This window comes from Ptychodera flava, chromosome 4 (genome assembly GCF_041260155.1).
Source record: "Ptychodera flava strain L36383 chromosome 4, AS_Pfla_20210202, whole genome shotgun sequence".
NCBI lineage: Eukaryota > Metazoa > Hemichordata > Enteropneusta > Ptychoderidae > Ptychodera > Ptychodera flava.
This window is the reverse complement of record NC_091931.1, coordinates 30,111,617-30,130,004: the sequence shown is the minus strand read 5'-3', so window position 1 is coordinate 30,130,004 and position 18,388 is coordinate 30,111,617. Positions and strand designations below refer to the sequence as shown.

Sequence of the window (18,388 nt, the reverse complement as noted above, 5' to 3'; positions counted from 1 at the left end):
GTCCATGTGACTATCAGCGAAGTGTCTCTGGCATTTTAATACCATCTTATAGTCCATCAGAGCGGCTATTGAGACAAGGGAAATGCTACATGTAGATTTATACGATTGCGTATATGTGCAATTTGCTCTGCAATTACAACTTTTAGGGTAATGCCTAAACGCCATTGCAACAAAAAAGGTTGCATTTTGCCCTTCAGATCGCAAATAGGGTAATTTTAACAGTGAACCAAATGCTCGCTCGCTACCAGCTATAGTTGCATTTCTCTGAGTACTTTCAGTATAAGCTTTTCTGGCTGTGACTCGCTGTGAAAATTGGCGACTGCAATAATACCGTTCTCGTTTCGTTGTAAGACATGGCACAATAAAACCAAACATGGCGTCACTTTGCTTTTACACGATATAGAAAGTATTGCAGAATTATTTTAATGCTTTCAGTGCGATAAACAACATTAATTGATGCGTGATGACATCATTTTTGCATATTGTCCTGCACGGCAGTTTCAATATAATTTCTTGCGATGGGTTGTCAGTCAACATAAAGATTGCAAAATTGTTAATACAAAGGGTTACCATAGGCTGATTCTAATTTAGAACGATGACTAATTAGACATCTTGGAGACGATGACGTCAACAAGATCTCTTGCAAAATCGGTAATTTTTCATAATGACATATTTTTTACTGAGTCAAACCTAGCAACATTTGTGTACCTTTCCAGTTAACCTCAAAGACATGTTCCTTTGACGTCGCAAACGAAATATCACTCTAATTTTGTGTTGACAGATATTTGCTGAAGCTCGTTTTGTGTATCAACCAGTCAAATACGAGACTGTGATAAGTGCAACGCACCGCTCTGATCTGTGCTCCTGTACTTTTCTGCCGCTGGCTGCGCTTTGCTTGAAAAAGGAGTCAGAATGAGCTGTTCTCCATGACGTTTTAAATTTCCTGACAAAACTTTTGCTATTGTAAATACATTTACATAGAGATGGCTTCACGTATTACTCATTGCTGGCACTACATCCGGACAGTCACAGATCTTCATTTTTGGTTAGTTTACGATACGTTAGAATTGCATGTTTACACGTCAACACATTTACATGTTGAAAATTTCTCACTCAAAGTCGGTTTTCTCTTTGGTTTGCCTGACCTATGACGAAGGGAATGACAAGCGTCTGAGGAGACAATATGCTCCCAAGTAGAGTACCTCAAGAACTGTCCCGAGGTGCATTCTATTTTGAGACACAGACAAATAGTATAGACAGTCTATGTGTCTCTGTGTTTGAGATGACAAGTCTTCTCATCCATTCGTTTCAAAAGCGCAGAGTTATTCATGTTACACGGTACCATATTGCATAACATAATCAATCAATCACAGACATTACCCTTCAATAATCGATATAGATAGAGTTTGTTTATTCAGTACTACTGGCCATCAGCCAAAATGTACAGAAGAATAGATATTACATGTGTCAGTCGCTAGTACATAACAGAATAAGCAAACATACAAGTCAGTCGATAAAAGAAATACATCATACAAAACAATGTTACAGGGTTATAAAAAAAATTCATGTCTACGATTTGTCGCATAGAATATGTATCTGCTAAGTTTCCGAAGAGTGTCAACTTACTCTGATGAGAGGAGTATTATGAACTTGAAAAAGACAGTAGGGTTATAGTGGTAATGAGGAATATATCTAGCTCTCAAATCGGGGTACTTCGGACAAACTAATAATAAATGAAATTCATCTTCAACATCCTTCAAGGTGCATAGGTCACACAACCTATCCATTTGTGGAATATTATTCCAACGACCTGTTTTTATTTTCAGACAGTGAGCAGAATTTTTAAATTTTCACAGAGCTGATCTCAACACAGATTTGTCAATCAGGTACGAATATGGTACAATTGAACCAATAATCGATATAGAGATTGCGACTGATCCAGTAATTCAAAAGTAACGTCAAACACCTGTTTTTATTTATCATAAAGTTTGAAATATTCTGTTTAAAGCAATATAGAATTAAACATTACAGACACTGTTCTATTTACAATCAAAAGTTGGATCAAAGATATTGATGACTTAATTACAATATATGGAACTTCGCAAATTCTGTTCAAAAAGCCTTCTTTACAAAATTACACAAAATTAGGATAACGTGTAATACTATTTAAAATATGTAAATATTTAACGTAAACAATTCCATCGTAAAGCGTGAACGTTGAAGGTGTATAGCATTTCAAATTCACTGCTAATTAACCTGTAATCTCCAACCTAGTGTTACTTTATGTCTATGATGACTTGAAAGGAAAAATAAAAGGAATCATAATGCGTCATATTTTCTGCACTAGATATGTATGGCCATCAAATCGTGTCTAGTCATGGTACCTCGAGTAATCTAAACGTTAATAGGCAATAGTTGAAGCATTCAAGACTATTGCAAGCATAAACATATTATCACATAATCTCAAGGTACCTATTGACAAGATTACAAAGGAATCGTTGGCGAAGCATAAGGTATCTTAAAAACTGTTACATGTACAATAAAAACACTGGTTCCAAAATACCAAAATCTAAAGTTTCACAAATGTATACGAATCTTTACAGAAGCTGTTATACAGCCTTCGTTCCATAAAAACTCTTTGAATAAATTGAGGTGAAACGTTAATGTGTCATAAAAGTGTCAATTACAAGGCAAAGTGGAGTGATTTAATCCCTTTATCAATTAGGATCGTTGAATGTTTACCACACAATTACACCTCGAGCAGTAGACCCTTTCAAAGTACAATAAATTACCCACAATGCTGTTTGATTTGTACCAACGACATTAGTTTTCTTATAACTATTTCAGTTCTGCATAAAAGCAATAACGTGAAGTCTCATGATAATTGATTAAATATATTTATTAAAAGTACTTTGAAATATTTTTTAGTATAAATTTCAAAGAACCGTCAAATAACCATGAAAGTCACATTCTGCAGGTACTACAAATATTATAGTTTTTGGGAAGCAAGTTATGACCAACTGAAGGGGTCATTCTCTGAAAAATGTTAGCATGTAAATTTCTTTTGTCTTTCTTATTTGGAAAAAATCAATATCCTTTTGTTTCATAAAAAAGGTGCAACTAGTCTCCCTTCTTTCCATCACATTATTCTGTATGGGTAAGGACACAATCAGTAGAAAATTTACAAAAATCCTATCTCCTCTCTCAATCAAGCACAATTTTCTTAATCCTTTAAAAAGAAAATTGAGAAGAAAGTGTCCTAAAAAGTACGTTTTCAGAATTTTTACAACTAGTCCAGGAATTTGTCTACACATGGGACAAAGTAATTGAGGCTATCCACAATTCCCCTTGATTTGTTCACTCAGACATTTTTTGCTAAAGGCTTTTTCATTTTATCAGTTTCTTAACAATTTTTAACTTTCAATCTAAGTCCAGAATTATTTGTTAAAACTATGTTCCAAAATTATTGATTATGTTTAACATTCAAGAGTAAATTGAATGAGAAGTCGATGTTTGGAGGGGCTAAAAATTGCACACTTGTAAGGATAAAGTTATCAGGATGGTCTCATCATACAACCTGTCAGACATGCAAATTTCCTTTGTTACGAACATTAAAAAAAATCAATACCCTTTCTTTTGCCAACACAGATGTAACTTATTCCCTTAGTTTCCTTAAAAATATTGTGTATGGCTGTCAAAAATCCTTGTCGACAAAATAATAAAATTGCTATCTCCTCCGCGGAAAGGGATTGATCTTCTTATTATTTACAGTGAGAAATCAGAAAATTATGATTATCAGAACTATGTTGCCAGAATTTTGAAATATGGACCGAGTTGTTCTGTGTACAGAAGAAATTTGCTTCAGTTCAGTGAGTGATCTCCGTGTACAGATCATGGTGCATTGTTGGTAGCCTCACTTACTGTGCCTTTCACGGGCCAAGAGCTAGGCTTAGATCATTCCGACTACATCTTAATACAATTAGTCCTTCTCATTATTTTACTTGAATTATACTAAGATATATTCTAACACGATTGGAACTAATTTTGGATGATTGGATTTTCATACTTTTCAAATTTCTCAAAAATGTTGGTGTTCTATAGCTGAATGTTGCGATATTAAAAATTATTCATAAAAACAAGTGTGTAACTTGAAAAGAAAAGCAGATGAGCCTATATTTATAGATCAAAACGACTTCACTTCACCACCTTAATTATCCAAAATTAGTTCCAATCGTGTTTTCTTTAGGAAGTCCAAAATTGGCAGTAGTTTCATATCAAAGACAAATAAACATTTTGCAAATCTTTATAACGACCTAAGTAGCGACTCATTTTTTCCATTTTAATGTGACATTTTGGTGACCAATATGAAGAAATATTCGATAAGATATCGTAAAAAACTATTTAAAATACCATTAACAACCCTTTACATACATGACAAACAGAATCATGCACATACATGAGCATATACCTCAACACACACACATACACATACTCAAATATAATTAATATATATATATATATATATATATATATATATATATATATATATATATATATATATATATATATACATAGTTATTTGTAATAATACACGGCCGACTGAATATTGTAAATCACATAATCATGTCGAGTTTAAAATGCCATGATGTCATGAATTTTGTAAAAATCAGTTCAAATGACCGGTTACTGTACAATATGAAAGAAAAAACCTTGTCATTACGTAAAGGACGAACTAGTAACATATACAGAGTGCGATGTATCTCGTATTAAATTGTCTAGAGTGTACACTCCTGTGATGGATATTCACGCACCGAGCATACCAACTTTGTTCCAAACCAACCATTGAGTTGGGAAACACCCTGGGTATACTATAGCAAATGACATTTTCGATCAAAACATTAGCAAGATATTATATACATTTTATGCACAACTCTTCTCATTTAAATTCTACAATATTTGGCTTGGAAAGTCATGATCAATTCAGGCTACAGCGGCCAACCAACTTCCAGCCGATGGTTTTAAATCCACTTCAGTATCAAAGGCCGAGAATACATCTTTAGACGACCCAGATGATTCAAAATCTTCATCCTAGTTAAGTTCAGCATAACTGAAAAACAAAAGAAAGGAAGTGCCATTTTAAGTTTTTCAAGTACACAGAAATCGCCACGTGCTCATTGATTAAATGCAGACTATGGATTAAAATGTATTGATTTCTGTTGTTAATATTCTTACAGTCACAGATGAAGAGTCAACTTTCACAGATCGAGGCATATAAAGCAATGCAGCATGTATGCATTAGGTACAGCCATAGACAGTAGTCTTCTTCCCCCTCCACTACTGTCTATGGTATAGCTCACTGTCTCTCATCGGGAAATTTCAACGGAAGGTCGAGATCCTCTAACAACAGGGTAGGGAGTCAAGGACAACGCAAACAATACATACAGTTTATAAATTACGCCCAGCATTTATGGCGGCCTTCGTTTGTTCCCAAATGTCGTCGTTATTTTGGATATTACAATCTCAGTCTGAGTGTTCATGAAACGCGTGGCTTAAACCATACAGTAAACGTAAAGATAGAAGGACCCATATAAACAGCTCTTGAAGTTATATACTTTAGCTATAATTTACATATCACAATTAATTAACATAACAGACACGTTATTAAACCATTTCGTGCGAATATCGTGTGTTGCGATAAAATTACATTCAAAGACAACCAACAATAGAATACACTTCCTTTGTCGTTCTTCATGTAATTCAATTATGTTTTGTAAGGTAATTGAGATAAGGTAGCGATTTCCTATATACGCCTTTGTTTTGTTTTGTGTTTTTTTTTTGTTAATATGCACTATTGAAGGTGTTAGACTAAGGTGCTTTTCAAGGAGGTGTAATTGTCGCACCATATAATTTGAATGGAGACTCGGAGAAAACATCGCAGACACGGATTTGAAGGATATTGCTAAGGCTTGTCAATGCATAAATTTTAAGCGGAAATCTTGAAGCGTGTTCGCTAAAGGAAGGAAACACCGATTTTTGGAAGTTTCAGCAAAACGCTTGTCACGTGACTATTATGCAAATAATGACAGTTTACTGTGTACCGCCGGATTACCCAATATCAGGGCTTTCGAAAATATATACTTTATTGCGGGTTGGGACTTCTACAAATGAGAAAAATATAAAAACCTGAAAGTGTCTATTAGGTGTGTCGCTACCTTAACACTCACTTGTAACTTAGGGTACAAGTGTAAGTACAGGTAAGGGTTCAAAAGGTGCAGAGACCTGCAGCATGAGGTAAGTTATAACGCTGATTACAAACGATTTGTAGACGTCATCGAATCCACAAACAAGGAATGTCAATTAAAAAGAGGTGTGAGCATACACAGTTTTCATTTGATAAATACATATTGACTCAGGAAGCTATTATCTTTGACATGAAAACCCTTCGCCGTAGCAGGGATTCGGTTAGTTTCAACACAAAACACGACACGAAACTAATCTCGAAATGAAAAGCAAGATAGCCCGTTTGTTTGAGGGGCTTGTGTTCGACTTACATATGTTGATCTTGATTAGGTTGTTCAGAACTAGGTGCTGGAGTATACCGGATACTAGAAATAGGAGAGATAAAATATACCTTGTTATTATCAGAGGTAAAATTTCAAAGACACCGAGGAAGAATTAGCGGAAGGTCTACTTGAAGACGAAAAATTTGTTTTGTTACCGTTGACCATTAATGACAGTTTTTTCTTTGTAAGTTTTTGTAATTTAAGCGATGATGTGTGGCAGGTAAGGCATATCGTCAAAACGTTTGTGAAAAGCCAATTCTAACATGAAATTCAATGAAAGGGAAATTTTGAAAAGAAAGTGATTGTTTAAAGGTGAACTGGCACTTACTTAGTTTCCTAAATATTTTAGAAGATACGTGTTTTATTGTGTAGACTGATATGCGATCAGTTGTCTCAACTTTATACAGGAAATTGCGCAACGACTGTGTTTATATGTTCTGCTTATTGGCAGAACTTATTGAAAATGAACAATCAATGTGTGTAATTCAAACGATAACCTTCAATTACTTCATTGTAAAGAAAAAGGTAACAGTGAAATCACGAACACATTAGGTTTTGTTAAGACAGGATTACGTGTTATTACTTACTTCACAGGGTCTAGGTATTGACCGTCTTCTTGGCATGTGTTCCCGCCATTCTCACACTTTTCTCTGAGAAGAGAAAATTTGCCTCTGATGGTGAGTTACATCTACAAATATGCCTTCTGACTCGTACTGTTTTCCACTTTACTCTAAGTTTTATTTCGTTCAAAGTATATATTTCATAATTCACATGTCTAACACTATAACTGGTCAGAAATCTGTGAGGAATCAAAATCTTGCTTGCGATAAAATGTATAAGCAGAATTGATTAAATTCAAAAGTTAATCAAATGTGATGGTGATTCCTTTCGAATTTACTCAGGACTGACATGTAAACAGAAAATTTGACTCTGTATAGTTCGCAGGGAAGTTGTAGTGACGGGGAAATGGTATTTTGAACACAAATGTACATTTATTTACAAACATATTCCACACATGCTGAACATGGGGGAAACATTTATACTTACTGTTGTTTATCAAACGCAGGATTTTGTTTGTCATGGTAACTCTTTGATCTGCAAATGACAAATTATCATAGAGAGCACAAGAAGGAGTCGGACAAAAATAAAATCAGTCACAAGTTGTAACTGATTTTACAAGTCAAATGTATGTAGTACATGTTATTGAATCATGTATAGCTAATATGAACAATTATAATTGTGATATTGTAAAGAAATCATGACCATTGCCTATGACAAACTACTTGGTCCCTTAAACTGCCATTCCAGTCTCCTTAAACTTTGAGACTAAGCTTATTTTGAGCAAAGTCTAACTTGTTACACGGCCGCTTGTTGGACCCAGGTTTGACGTGCTCTCAAGTTGCCATTGTTTTCACCGCTTCCTCAATGTCACACCAACCCTTTCGTTCGTAGGCCTACCTGTTACCCTTCTTGACCTTCATTTGGCCTGAACGCACGCACCAACATACAGCAGCAACGATTCCAACTGCTGCTATTACTAGACCGCCGACGCCAATGGCAATCCACACCCAGGGTTGCGGGCCTTCTACCGGTATTGGAAAGACTATCGTATCTGTAACCTCAGCCGTCGGAGTCGTCTGGTCTGTGACAAAACGATCAGATAGGACCCATGAGTTACAAAACACACCTTTATCATGGAAATGTGGTCACGTGATTTACCCGAACTATGGGAATACGGCGCGTGATTTATCTCGGATTCGTTATCTATCAATTTACTTCGACCAATAAGGTTGCTGGGACATAACAGCTAGTCGCATATGCTGAGCGCGTGTTCAGCACGTGACAAGCTCAGCTAATTCCCATAACAATGGCAATCAAACGTTGTTTAATTGCCGTATGAAGTACGATCGATGTAAGACAGTTTTATATTTAAAGGGAACTTATCGCTAACTTTTGACCCTTTTTACATCAATATTGTTGCAAACGAGCAGTTGCTGATGTTGTTCGATTTATTGAAAGATGTCTAAAAATGGTCGACCATAGACAACTTCCATCCAATTTTGCCTACACTGTGTAAAAAAACCTGGGGTCAGCGGTTAACAGTAGCCCACCTAAAACCTCTGACCCCAGGTTTTTCTACACAGTGTAGGCAAAAATTGGATGGAAGTTTTCTATGGTCGACCATTTTTTAGACATCTTTCAATAAGTCGAACGACATCAGCAATTGTTCGTTTGCAACAGTATTGGTGTAAAAAGGGTCAAAAGATAGCGATATTGTCCCTTTAACGCAATAGCCTTCACACTGTCAATGTACGTAACGACCTTAAAGTACTCCTTAATTTTGAGTAAAAATGTATTTGTAGAATTCTTATATTGAGTAACCTAAACAATCTGAAAAATGCGACATATTCAACCGAACATTTTATAACGTTTATTAATCATAAAATTTGATACTGTAAAACACGCGTTAATGAAAGATAATCGAAAAATACAATATTATAGCTGATATTTCACTATTTGTCTCTACTGCGTAATTTTCACTTAATATTTGTAATGTATCCAGATGCACCATACCACGCTCTCTGTCAGTATGTGTCGAGTACAATAAAGATAGAGAGATAGACAAATAGATATATATATAAATTGATTGATAGATCGAATATTATTTGCCATTAATTTGTCTGACCCGCTTGCATGTGCAAAATGAAAGCTCTGCCCTTGTGAAACGAACGCCATAAAAGATGCCTTGGAAATGGAATTTGTTGACCGATCAGCAACAAGAACAGCATATCTATAGTGGCCCAAAAAACCAACTCAGAGTTCAAACTTTATCACTCGACCTATAAGCAAATATTCTGTCCTAGTTTGGTTAGAATGTGTATACTTAGTCATGCCAGATATGGTATGCAAGTATTTTTATTACACAGAAACATAGAATTAGCCATAGTGCGGTACTATCCGCCAGGCTATTCGTGACGTCACCAACGTGTATGATAATGTTCTGAAAGTATTGTTTAACGAGTATATGTATGTACACCTTAGAGTTATCGTGCCCATGACAAGATTCATTATCAATAGTTATGCTCATCACATACATATATATACACCTGTGGCTCAGCAGAATAGTGAGAAAACGTAAAGCTTACGAAACATTTTTCTGCACATCGTATCTGATCCATTCCATGTGCCGTCGGCTTGACAAATTCTCAAGGATAGGGTATCGGTCAACTGGAAACCTTCCTCGCATTCAAATTCAACCATACATTGGTACCATGTACACGATATAATGAGAAAGGCATGATCTGGGGTTTCCGGACGGCCACAGTCAACGACTGAAAATATACCGAACTAGGTGAAACAATCGCAAAAGGTGGAACAATTGGACTATTCAAACCATTTTCATGAGAGGAATTATCATGCCTTGATATGGAAAGTGATAGATAATCCAATGCAAGGACGAACAGACAATGCAATGGGTTTATGGGTTACCGTGACGTATGTAGCCTAGTGATAGGCAAATACATGAAAAGATGAGAGACCATTTAGACAGACAGACAGACAGACAGACAGACAGACTCATAGCTTCCAAGTCTAAACTTAAAACATACCTCTTATAGAGCGCTTTTTGTGATTACATTGTTCAGCGCCAGTGCGCATCCCTGATGGATGCGAGACACTTCAAAACGTTATGTTATGTTATGTTATGTTATGTTATGTTATGTTATGTTATGTTATGTTATGTTATGGTATGGTATGGTATGTTATGTATGGTATGGTATGTTATGGTATGGTATGTTATGTTATGTTACGTTACGTTATGGTATACAGACAGATGGTTGAACAAAAAAGGATAGATATTCATAGACATTGGTTTGGGGGCGATAAATTATCGATATTGCAGGTTACATCCAAAAGAACGATAGTTGTAACATTTCGATAATATATACTTCTATTGTTCTGACGAACATGCGCATTATTTTATTCTCCTTATTTTATTCTGAAGCAGTATATTGAACTATGACAAACGAGACATTAACTTTGCCAACACTCTTATTGTCTACAAGATGCAATGCAACTGTTGTCACGTGAATTTTAAGACTGACTCACATTCAGCTATCAGTCCATTACACACATGCAAGTCGTTTTGAAACGTTGGAAAATGGAGCAACGCATTGAAGTTTAAGCCAATGGGGTTTTCAAAACATCGTAGAAAGTCTCATAGTCTGTTAAGGAATTTCGAAGAATATAAGCAAATGCATGACTTTGTGATTTGATACAATTTCATGTACTATGACATCAAATTGTGTCTTCATTCAGACATTGGTAGAAAACAATTGGCCGTTCTCTTACGCTGGCAGTTTGGTAGTTCAGCATTCCATGTCCCGTCTTCTAGGCAGATACTTTCAGTTGATCCAGCCAGCTTGAAACCGACGTCACAGCTGAACACAGCAACACCGCCCTCAACGTATTTGCTGACAGTCCTGCTACCGTTAGTCGGTGTTCCGGGATCGCCACAGCTCATAACTGAAAAATGGAAAATAAAGATAATGAAATCTTCTGACTGGAGAATACTTTGATGTTTGACTATGTTGAGTAACATACCGCACGACATCAATGGGACAAAGGGATTTTGTCCGCAAAGCGCATAAACTTGTCTTAAGCTGACGAGTTTTCGTATTTTATACGGTCGATATGTGAGAGCCAGGCTGTGTGGCCGCATTGGGGAGCTAACATTACTGAAAACAATGACTCTTTAGCTATATATAACTTTAACTTTAACTACGTGACACAATAACAATGAACATATAAACAAGTGGTCGGTATTGTATTGTCCAACCAAATCAACACTAATCTGTATTATTTAAACATAACTGTCTGGCTCCCTGTTGGAGTAAGGAAGAGTTTCAAAGCTTAAACTTTATGATGCGTGGACAAGAACAAACCTTTCTTCGTGCTTTCAACTAAGACGTCATACTCTGCAACGGCCTTTTTAGAGATGCCCGCGATGCGCTCGTCTCCACCAGTGGCGTGATAATCGAAGATACACTGAAAGTTGTCACTGCAAAAAGCCACAGCGTTCTCGGGAACAGAATCAGGAATGTCGAAGATTGGAGTGTAATCGTCGTCGTTGATCTCGTCAAAGGACTTTCCTGCGCCGTCAAATGACTTTCCTGCGCCGTAGAAAAACATCGTCTCTGTCTCAGGAACAGTCCCTTAAAGACAGAAAGGCAAAACAAGCCTTATATAAAACAGTTTTGCATGTGGCTTCAAAGTGTTGTAAGAATTTTGGCATAATTATTTCGGTTGAGATTCAGTGAATATCTGCAAGTGACACAGCAGTGTAATGCAGTGAAAGAAAATTACTTATCTATAACACGATTGGAACTAATTTGGCATAATTACATCTTCATAATTTTCAAATTTCTCAAAAGTACTAGTTGCCATATAGGTGAATGTTGCAGTATTACAAATTACTCATGAAATCAAGTGTGTATCTTAAAAAGAAAAGCAGATGAGCTTACATTTGTAGGTTAAAACGACCTTACTTCACCATCCAATTATCCCAAAATTAGTTCCAGTCGTGTTCTATTTATCCATAAATATATTTGAAGCTTTTATTTGTTGCTTCTGGTTTCATGTTTTGTTACCATCCTCAACCATGATACTATTGTACACAAGTTTACAAAAAAACACGATTGGAACTAATTTGGGATAATTGGATCTTCATATTTTTTAAACTGCTCACAAATGTTAGATGCCTTACAGCTGAATGTTGCAATATTATAAATTACTCATGAAAACAAGCGTGTAACGTAAAAACGAAAAGTAGATGAGGTTACATTTGCAGATTAAAGCGACATTATTTCTTCATCCAATTATCCCAAATTAGTTCCAATCGTGTTAAAAATACGTAAATCTTTTGAAGGTAATAAAATATTGATGCCGGACACTAACATTTTATGCCAAAGTCATAATGAATTTCTCGAAGAGAGGAGTTTACTGGAACTAAACTGCCATTCGGGGTCATTAGATCGTCCTCCGGGTTATCATTCCAAAGTCCCATCAGCCCTTCGGTATTTCCTTTCAAAGATGGCGGACCAAAGAACATAAATGACATCAACATGAGTCCCTCAGTGGCGGTAAATTGCACGGAAATTTCGGAATGGTGGAAGCTTATCGTAATGATGGCTTGCGTTGAGTTTCCGTCACTTGTCTCATCCTTGATGACAAAAAAACCTGCAAAACAATCATATTGGCGTAAAACATGTCAGTATACAATCATAAGGGCAATATCAAATGTGTAATATTACTCGACACGCTTGAAAATATTTATTTCGTTTCATTGTTCTGTACCAGCGTTTACTTACGAACGAAATTGAATTTTGTGACCATTACTTTTGTAAACTATCTTTTATTTAAGGTAGAACGCACCTCGCTGTGTCGGGGACAGACATTCGGACTCTCAAACGTTTACAATTCTATTCTGATATACCACATGTGGGGGTTCATTTTAAAGCTCTTGGTGAAAGAAAACTTTTCACCGGCTTAGTTTTTCGAAATTCGAAAATTTTTATATTTTCCTATAGAGTTAACATGGGATGGCGGCCATTTTGAATTTCTAATATCGGTAAATCTTGGGTAATTTGTTTCTCTAGTATCAAAATTTGCATGGTGACCCCCTGTTTTTATTCTTGATTTTGAAAGAGAATGATTGACAGATTCCCTGAGAAAAGTTTGAGCAAAAGTTTAAGTCTTTAACTTTCGAGGTGCATACTACCTTAAAAGAGTCTTTTTGTCAGTGAACCTTCAACCATGCCGAAAGAAGGGTTGACAAAAGATAAAGATTATCGCCCGGAACACGGCAAGGTTTATATGACACCCAAATCCCGAATGAACAACATCGCTTAAGATCATGTTTGAAATTGTGGAGAGATTTGTCCTCGAGGAAAAAAAATCTACGTGAAGCGAATTTGTAATCTTCAAAATGATATTTTTGGTGTTTTGATTAGCAACGACTGTTGCTTTGGACGGAGTGCTATTATACGATATACCTGCAAAATCCCAAAAGTTTGTTTCTTCAAAGTCCAATCTCTGCCAGGTGTTGTCCATGCCATCGCTTGCGTATATCCAGCAGTCAAGTAACCGCCGTTCATTGACCTGCACTTGAACTCTGTCAGAGTGTGATTCTTGCATCACCATGGCCGTAAAAACAGTCGCATCAGCATCTGTACTACCTTGAAATAAATTTACAAGATGGCATGTCTTAAAAAATTATAATATCCCTACGAACAGCAAATTTGATAGTCTGTCAGATTTAGATCTAGTACAATGGTAAAGTTTACTTTATAGAGCTCCAGTGCGTAAAATTTTGATATTTTTTATTGTTTTTGTCATGTCTATAAAGTTTGTAATCTCATTCAAACTCGTGTCTAAATGCGTCTGCACAGCATGTTATTTGCGTGGTGTTCACCCATAGATTCCGAGAGTTTTTCTCGAGGGTCCACGGTACACCATAGCTGTCGACATGTCACATGAATTCTAATCCTGACTGGAATTCATTTGCCATTGTGAAGAATATTTTGTGTTCTTAAGATTAATACACTGTATTTAAACAGATCTGCGTCGAATAGTTATACTTTTACAATGTCGTGCATACTTTTTCATACTTTATCGAAAGTTGCCAGACCAGTCCAACCTTTCATGTCATCACCAAGTTCAAGTTCAGCAATGTTCACGCACAGTCCCTCCATCCCCAGTTCACTCATCTGATAGTAATATGGTGAGAGTTTACATCGCACCCTACGGTAATCTATTGTGTATTTTACCTGTCTCTAGCGTTTCCATCCTAGCTTGCATCGTGAATGTGTCGTTTGTGGTCTTCAACATATAAAACTCGCCGTGCCCATTGAATGTATACTCTGTCCCGTCAAGTGTCATGATGTGGGGATCGCCAACACCGCCACCTAGAACGTAGTAATGTTGGGATATGTTACCTAGTTTTGTTCATGTTGAGACTTTCGAGCTAACACTCGTGTACTTTTATTTATTTATTTATTTATTTATTTATTTATTTATTCAAGTAAACCAACGGGCATAATACCCATTTTCAATTTTCTCGTAACGATAATGGGCATTATGCGAAATATCGGCGCAGGAGGGCTAACGTTCAAGTTTAGAGCGCACAGGTTCAAGTTTAGAGCGCACCTGTCTTTCGTAATTATACATCCACATACCTGGTCTTGGAGGTTCATAGTTTTGGCAAAGGTCTGTTGGTCTCCTTTCGTAATAGTAGCCACAGTGTTCTGAAGACAAGTTGCAACAGTTCTCCCATGGCACAATGTCTGACAGGAAATAAGATAAGTACGGCACCTTTCCCTCAGATTTGTAAGGGTGCACCCCTCCGTGATGACGTCTGTGGGCTGTACCGCCACTGTTTTCCAGTTCCTGGCCGTTGATGAGGTTTCCTTGGTCGTCATAGCAACACTTTTGCCCAGCACCATTAACGCTGCGAGGTGCAAACATAAGCACGATATAAGTCGCTCTTTTGCATGAGTAACCTGGAGTTGTGACTTTGAACCTGACGATCGCTTTCAAGCTTGGCTGTTTTAACTTTTCGTTGACGAGACTATACAGGAACTTACATCAATTTCATATAGTTGTGTGCTGTTTACTGATGTCAATTTTCAGACAGGTCTGTAGCGAATGTGTCGTTGCAGTCATCATGCAAATAGAAATCTGTGAGTGACTAATGTTATTGTGACAGACGTCCACAATCAAGTAGCATTATTTATCGGCTTAAATGAACATCATCACTTTGAAATTTTTAAATTCAAAAATCAAAACTGTACGCAAAACGATTTTACAAAAATGTGATTGTAGGGATTACAATCCCCTTTCATGAAAACTCCCACTCTGATTTCCCAGAAGTTTGACCGATTGTATCCAACTGCCAGTTGACATTTCGTCCGCAACAAACTGACATATGAAATCATACAGACTGAATGCCATGTACCTTGCATCGTTCACCCGTACACAGTGCACAGCTTTGGGCGCCCTGAAACAGAAGTCACCGGGGTTGATGAATCTTTCATTACAATGTGGATCCGCCGAGTAGCGCCCTCGATCCACCCTGGCTTGCTGTAGCGTGCACGGACAAGGCGCCAGGTCTTCGAGAAATTCATTCCGGTTAGATTCTTCGGCAGAAAATGCCCAGTCTTTGCACAGTTGGGAAGCTTTCGTGGTTTTGTCCCATTTCAAGTTGTGAAAGTCACTCCATAGTGCCTGCGTGAGGGCCAGGCTGTAAGATAAAGCAAGATATAGGCGAAAGCTAAGGGAAAAATAGATTGAAATACTCCTGTCTTTTATTTCAGGCATCGTTCTGTTTTCGGCGAAATATAGTATCCTGAAACGAATGATGGCTTTAAAATCCAAACGTTTTGTTTTATCCTCTCTCTGTGAGATACAGTAACGAATCTTACCAGTAAATAGTAAATCCTAAAGAATGGAAGATATGGCCATGAAGTATACGTATGCTTTTTCTGTTCCCCTATACCTTTCCTTTGAGTAACACAGATGGAAGCATTTAGTAAGAATAAGTTGTCATCAAAACAGTCTGAAGGTAAAGCAGTGCTCTATTGTTGTCAACACTGATGGTTTATTTTGAAGGTGATGGCGGGGTTTTTTTCGTACTTCGTCAGGAGCATGATTACTGAAGAAGCAGAAAGTTATTGGCATCGTTATTAATGTTAATCGTTTGTCATTGTTAATCCTTTCATGTCATATACGGTATTTGCTCAGTTGAAGGGGAAAGGTAAGAGATGTCGAATTGATATAAATCCGGCATGTTAAGTTGGAACGCGCCTCAGGGACATATATCCGGACCCTCAAACTTTTACATTTTTTTTTCTGAGAAACCACTTGTGGGGTTCATTTTATAGCTCTTGTTGTAAGAAAACTTTTCATCGGCTTAGTTTTTCGAAAATCGAAAATTTATTGTTTCTGCATAGAGTTAACACAGGGATGTCAGCCATTTTAAATTTTAAATATCGGTCAATCTTAAGTTATTTGTTTCTCTAGTACCAAAATGTGTACGGTGAACCCCGATTTTTATTCTTGATTTAAAAGAGAATGGCTGAAAGTTTCATTAAGGAAAGTTTGAAGAAAAGTTTGAGTCTTTGACCTTCGGGCGCATACTACCTTAACCATAATCACGTTCAATACAGTCTGAGGGGAAAGACAATGGTGAGAGACACCTCCGCAATGACATTACACTTACTCTGTAGCTTCGACTTCAACGATTTTGATAACGCCAACCTTGTACTGATGTCTGTCAACACTCTTCTCAAATGTAAACATCCCTGCGTCGTTTTCAGTCACTCCTAAGCGTTGTACATTTTCGAGAACGACACTGTCACCGTCTTCTTTGTACCCAAATAGGTGGATCGCAACTTTCTCCACAAGAAGGATTTTTGGATCCCAGGTAATAGTCAAGGAATTTGTCTCGTGCCACCTGTTGGCCTCTTGTCGTATAATGGAAGGCGTGTAGTATTCGAAGCTTACTGAAATTCACAAAGGAAGATGCCGAAACCGTAAAAAATAATTGTAGGATTCACGCTCTAACATTTATCATCGTGTTCAAAAAGTGCTTTTTGCAAAGTAATTCAGGGAAAAAACATAAAATAGTACGAGAAGAAAATATCAATCCTGCGATGTTAAACTGAAACCAAACACTTACACACTCTATCTATGCATATATATGTCTACATTATATATATATATATATATATATATATATATATATATATATATATATATATATATATATATATATATATATATATATATATATATATATATATATCTTATTCTGTCTGATCACTGCAGTATGTATGAAACTTAAGTAACAAATATCATTACTTTGTACTTGAATTAATTTGGTATTATATATATATATATATATATATATATATATATATATATATATATATATATATATATATATATATATTATGCATCAATCTATCTATTTTTCTGTCTATCTCCATGTATGTATCTCTTTAGGAATCTATAAAACTTATAATTTCTGATAAAACGTGTAAAGGCGTGTTTGTGTAATGTATTAATGTACATATGTACCTATGTATTTATGTATCTTTGTGAAGGTATGCTCGAGTCTCTCTCTTTCCATATCTATACATATATGTATATATATATATATATATATATATATATATATATATATATATATATATATATATATATATATATATATGAATGTAGGTGTGTGTGTTTCTGTATATCTATGTATGTTTGTCTCTATATGTCTTACCTACGGTGAAGATACCCATGTAGTCACCGTTCTGTAAACCTACGACCGTCATACGAAACTCTAACCGTCCAGTCTCATAGAGAGTTGGTGTAATACAGCTAGCTTTCAGCGGACTCTCGTAAAGGCCATCCACTTCAATGTCACCGAATCGGCATGTTATAGTGTCCCTTTGATCGAAGCACGGTCCGAAAACCATCACTTTCTCTCCCCCTAACATTGATCCTGACAGAGGGTGTATAACCACAGATCCTGCAATCAAATGCAGGAATGTTAATGCCTATAACGAGTTTGCATGAGGCTTATTGAAATATGGAATCTGTAAATACTTTTCATGATTTATACTAATTTATGACTCGTAAAATAAAGGCTACCTATGATGACAAGAGCGATTATCCGCATTTTGTTTCTTACTATGCTTCATTTCTTTGTTTTGGACTGTTTGCTTGTTTGTTTGTTTGCTTGCTTGTTAACTTGGTTGAGTAGTAGGCATAGCAGA

The 18,388-nt window shown here is 36.4% G+C and overlaps 1 protein-coding gene across 3 annotated transcripts in view; it reads right to left on the bottom strand.

Moving 5' to 3' along the window:
* Positions 1-1,382: 1,382 nt before the first annotated feature.
* LOC139131440 (sushi domain-containing protein 2-like) overlaps positions 1,383-18,388 on the bottom strand; it is a 31,580-nt gene continuing 14,574 nt past the window's right edge. For 2 of the 3 annotated variants that reach the window (XM_070697478.1, XM_070697479.1), the window contains exons 9-24: positions 17,893-18,141; positions 16,840-17,122; positions 15,577-15,861; positions 14,798-15,069; positions 14,390-14,527; positions 13,616-13,798; positions 12,519-12,800; positions 11,507-11,776; positions 10,914-11,087; positions 9,710-9,895; positions 8,022-8,205; positions 7,611-7,658; positions 7,151-7,213; positions 6,552-6,605; positions 3,927-5,107; positions 1,383-2,770 (exon numbers count right to left, since the gene is read on the bottom strand). In XM_070697478.1, coding sequence (XP_070553579.1) covers positions 5,089-5,107; positions 6,552-6,605; positions 7,151-7,213; positions 7,611-7,658; positions 8,022-8,205; positions 9,710-9,895; positions 10,914-11,087; positions 11,507-11,776; positions 12,519-12,800; positions 13,616-13,798; positions 14,390-14,527; positions 14,798-15,069; positions 15,577-15,861; positions 16,840-17,122; positions 17,893-18,141 — 2,690 coding nt within the window. In that variant the 3' untranslated portion in view covers positions 1,383-2,770; positions 3,927-5,088. The remainder of the gene's footprint in view (positions 2,771-3,926; positions 5,108-6,551; positions 6,606-7,150; positions 7,214-7,610; positions 7,659-8,021; positions 8,206-9,709; positions 9,896-10,913; positions 11,088-11,506; positions 11,777-12,518; positions 12,801-13,615; positions 13,799-14,389; positions 14,528-14,797; positions 15,070-15,576; positions 15,862-16,839; positions 17,123-17,892; positions 18,142-18,388) is intronic. The other variant, XM_070697480.1, reaches the window with a different exon arrangement.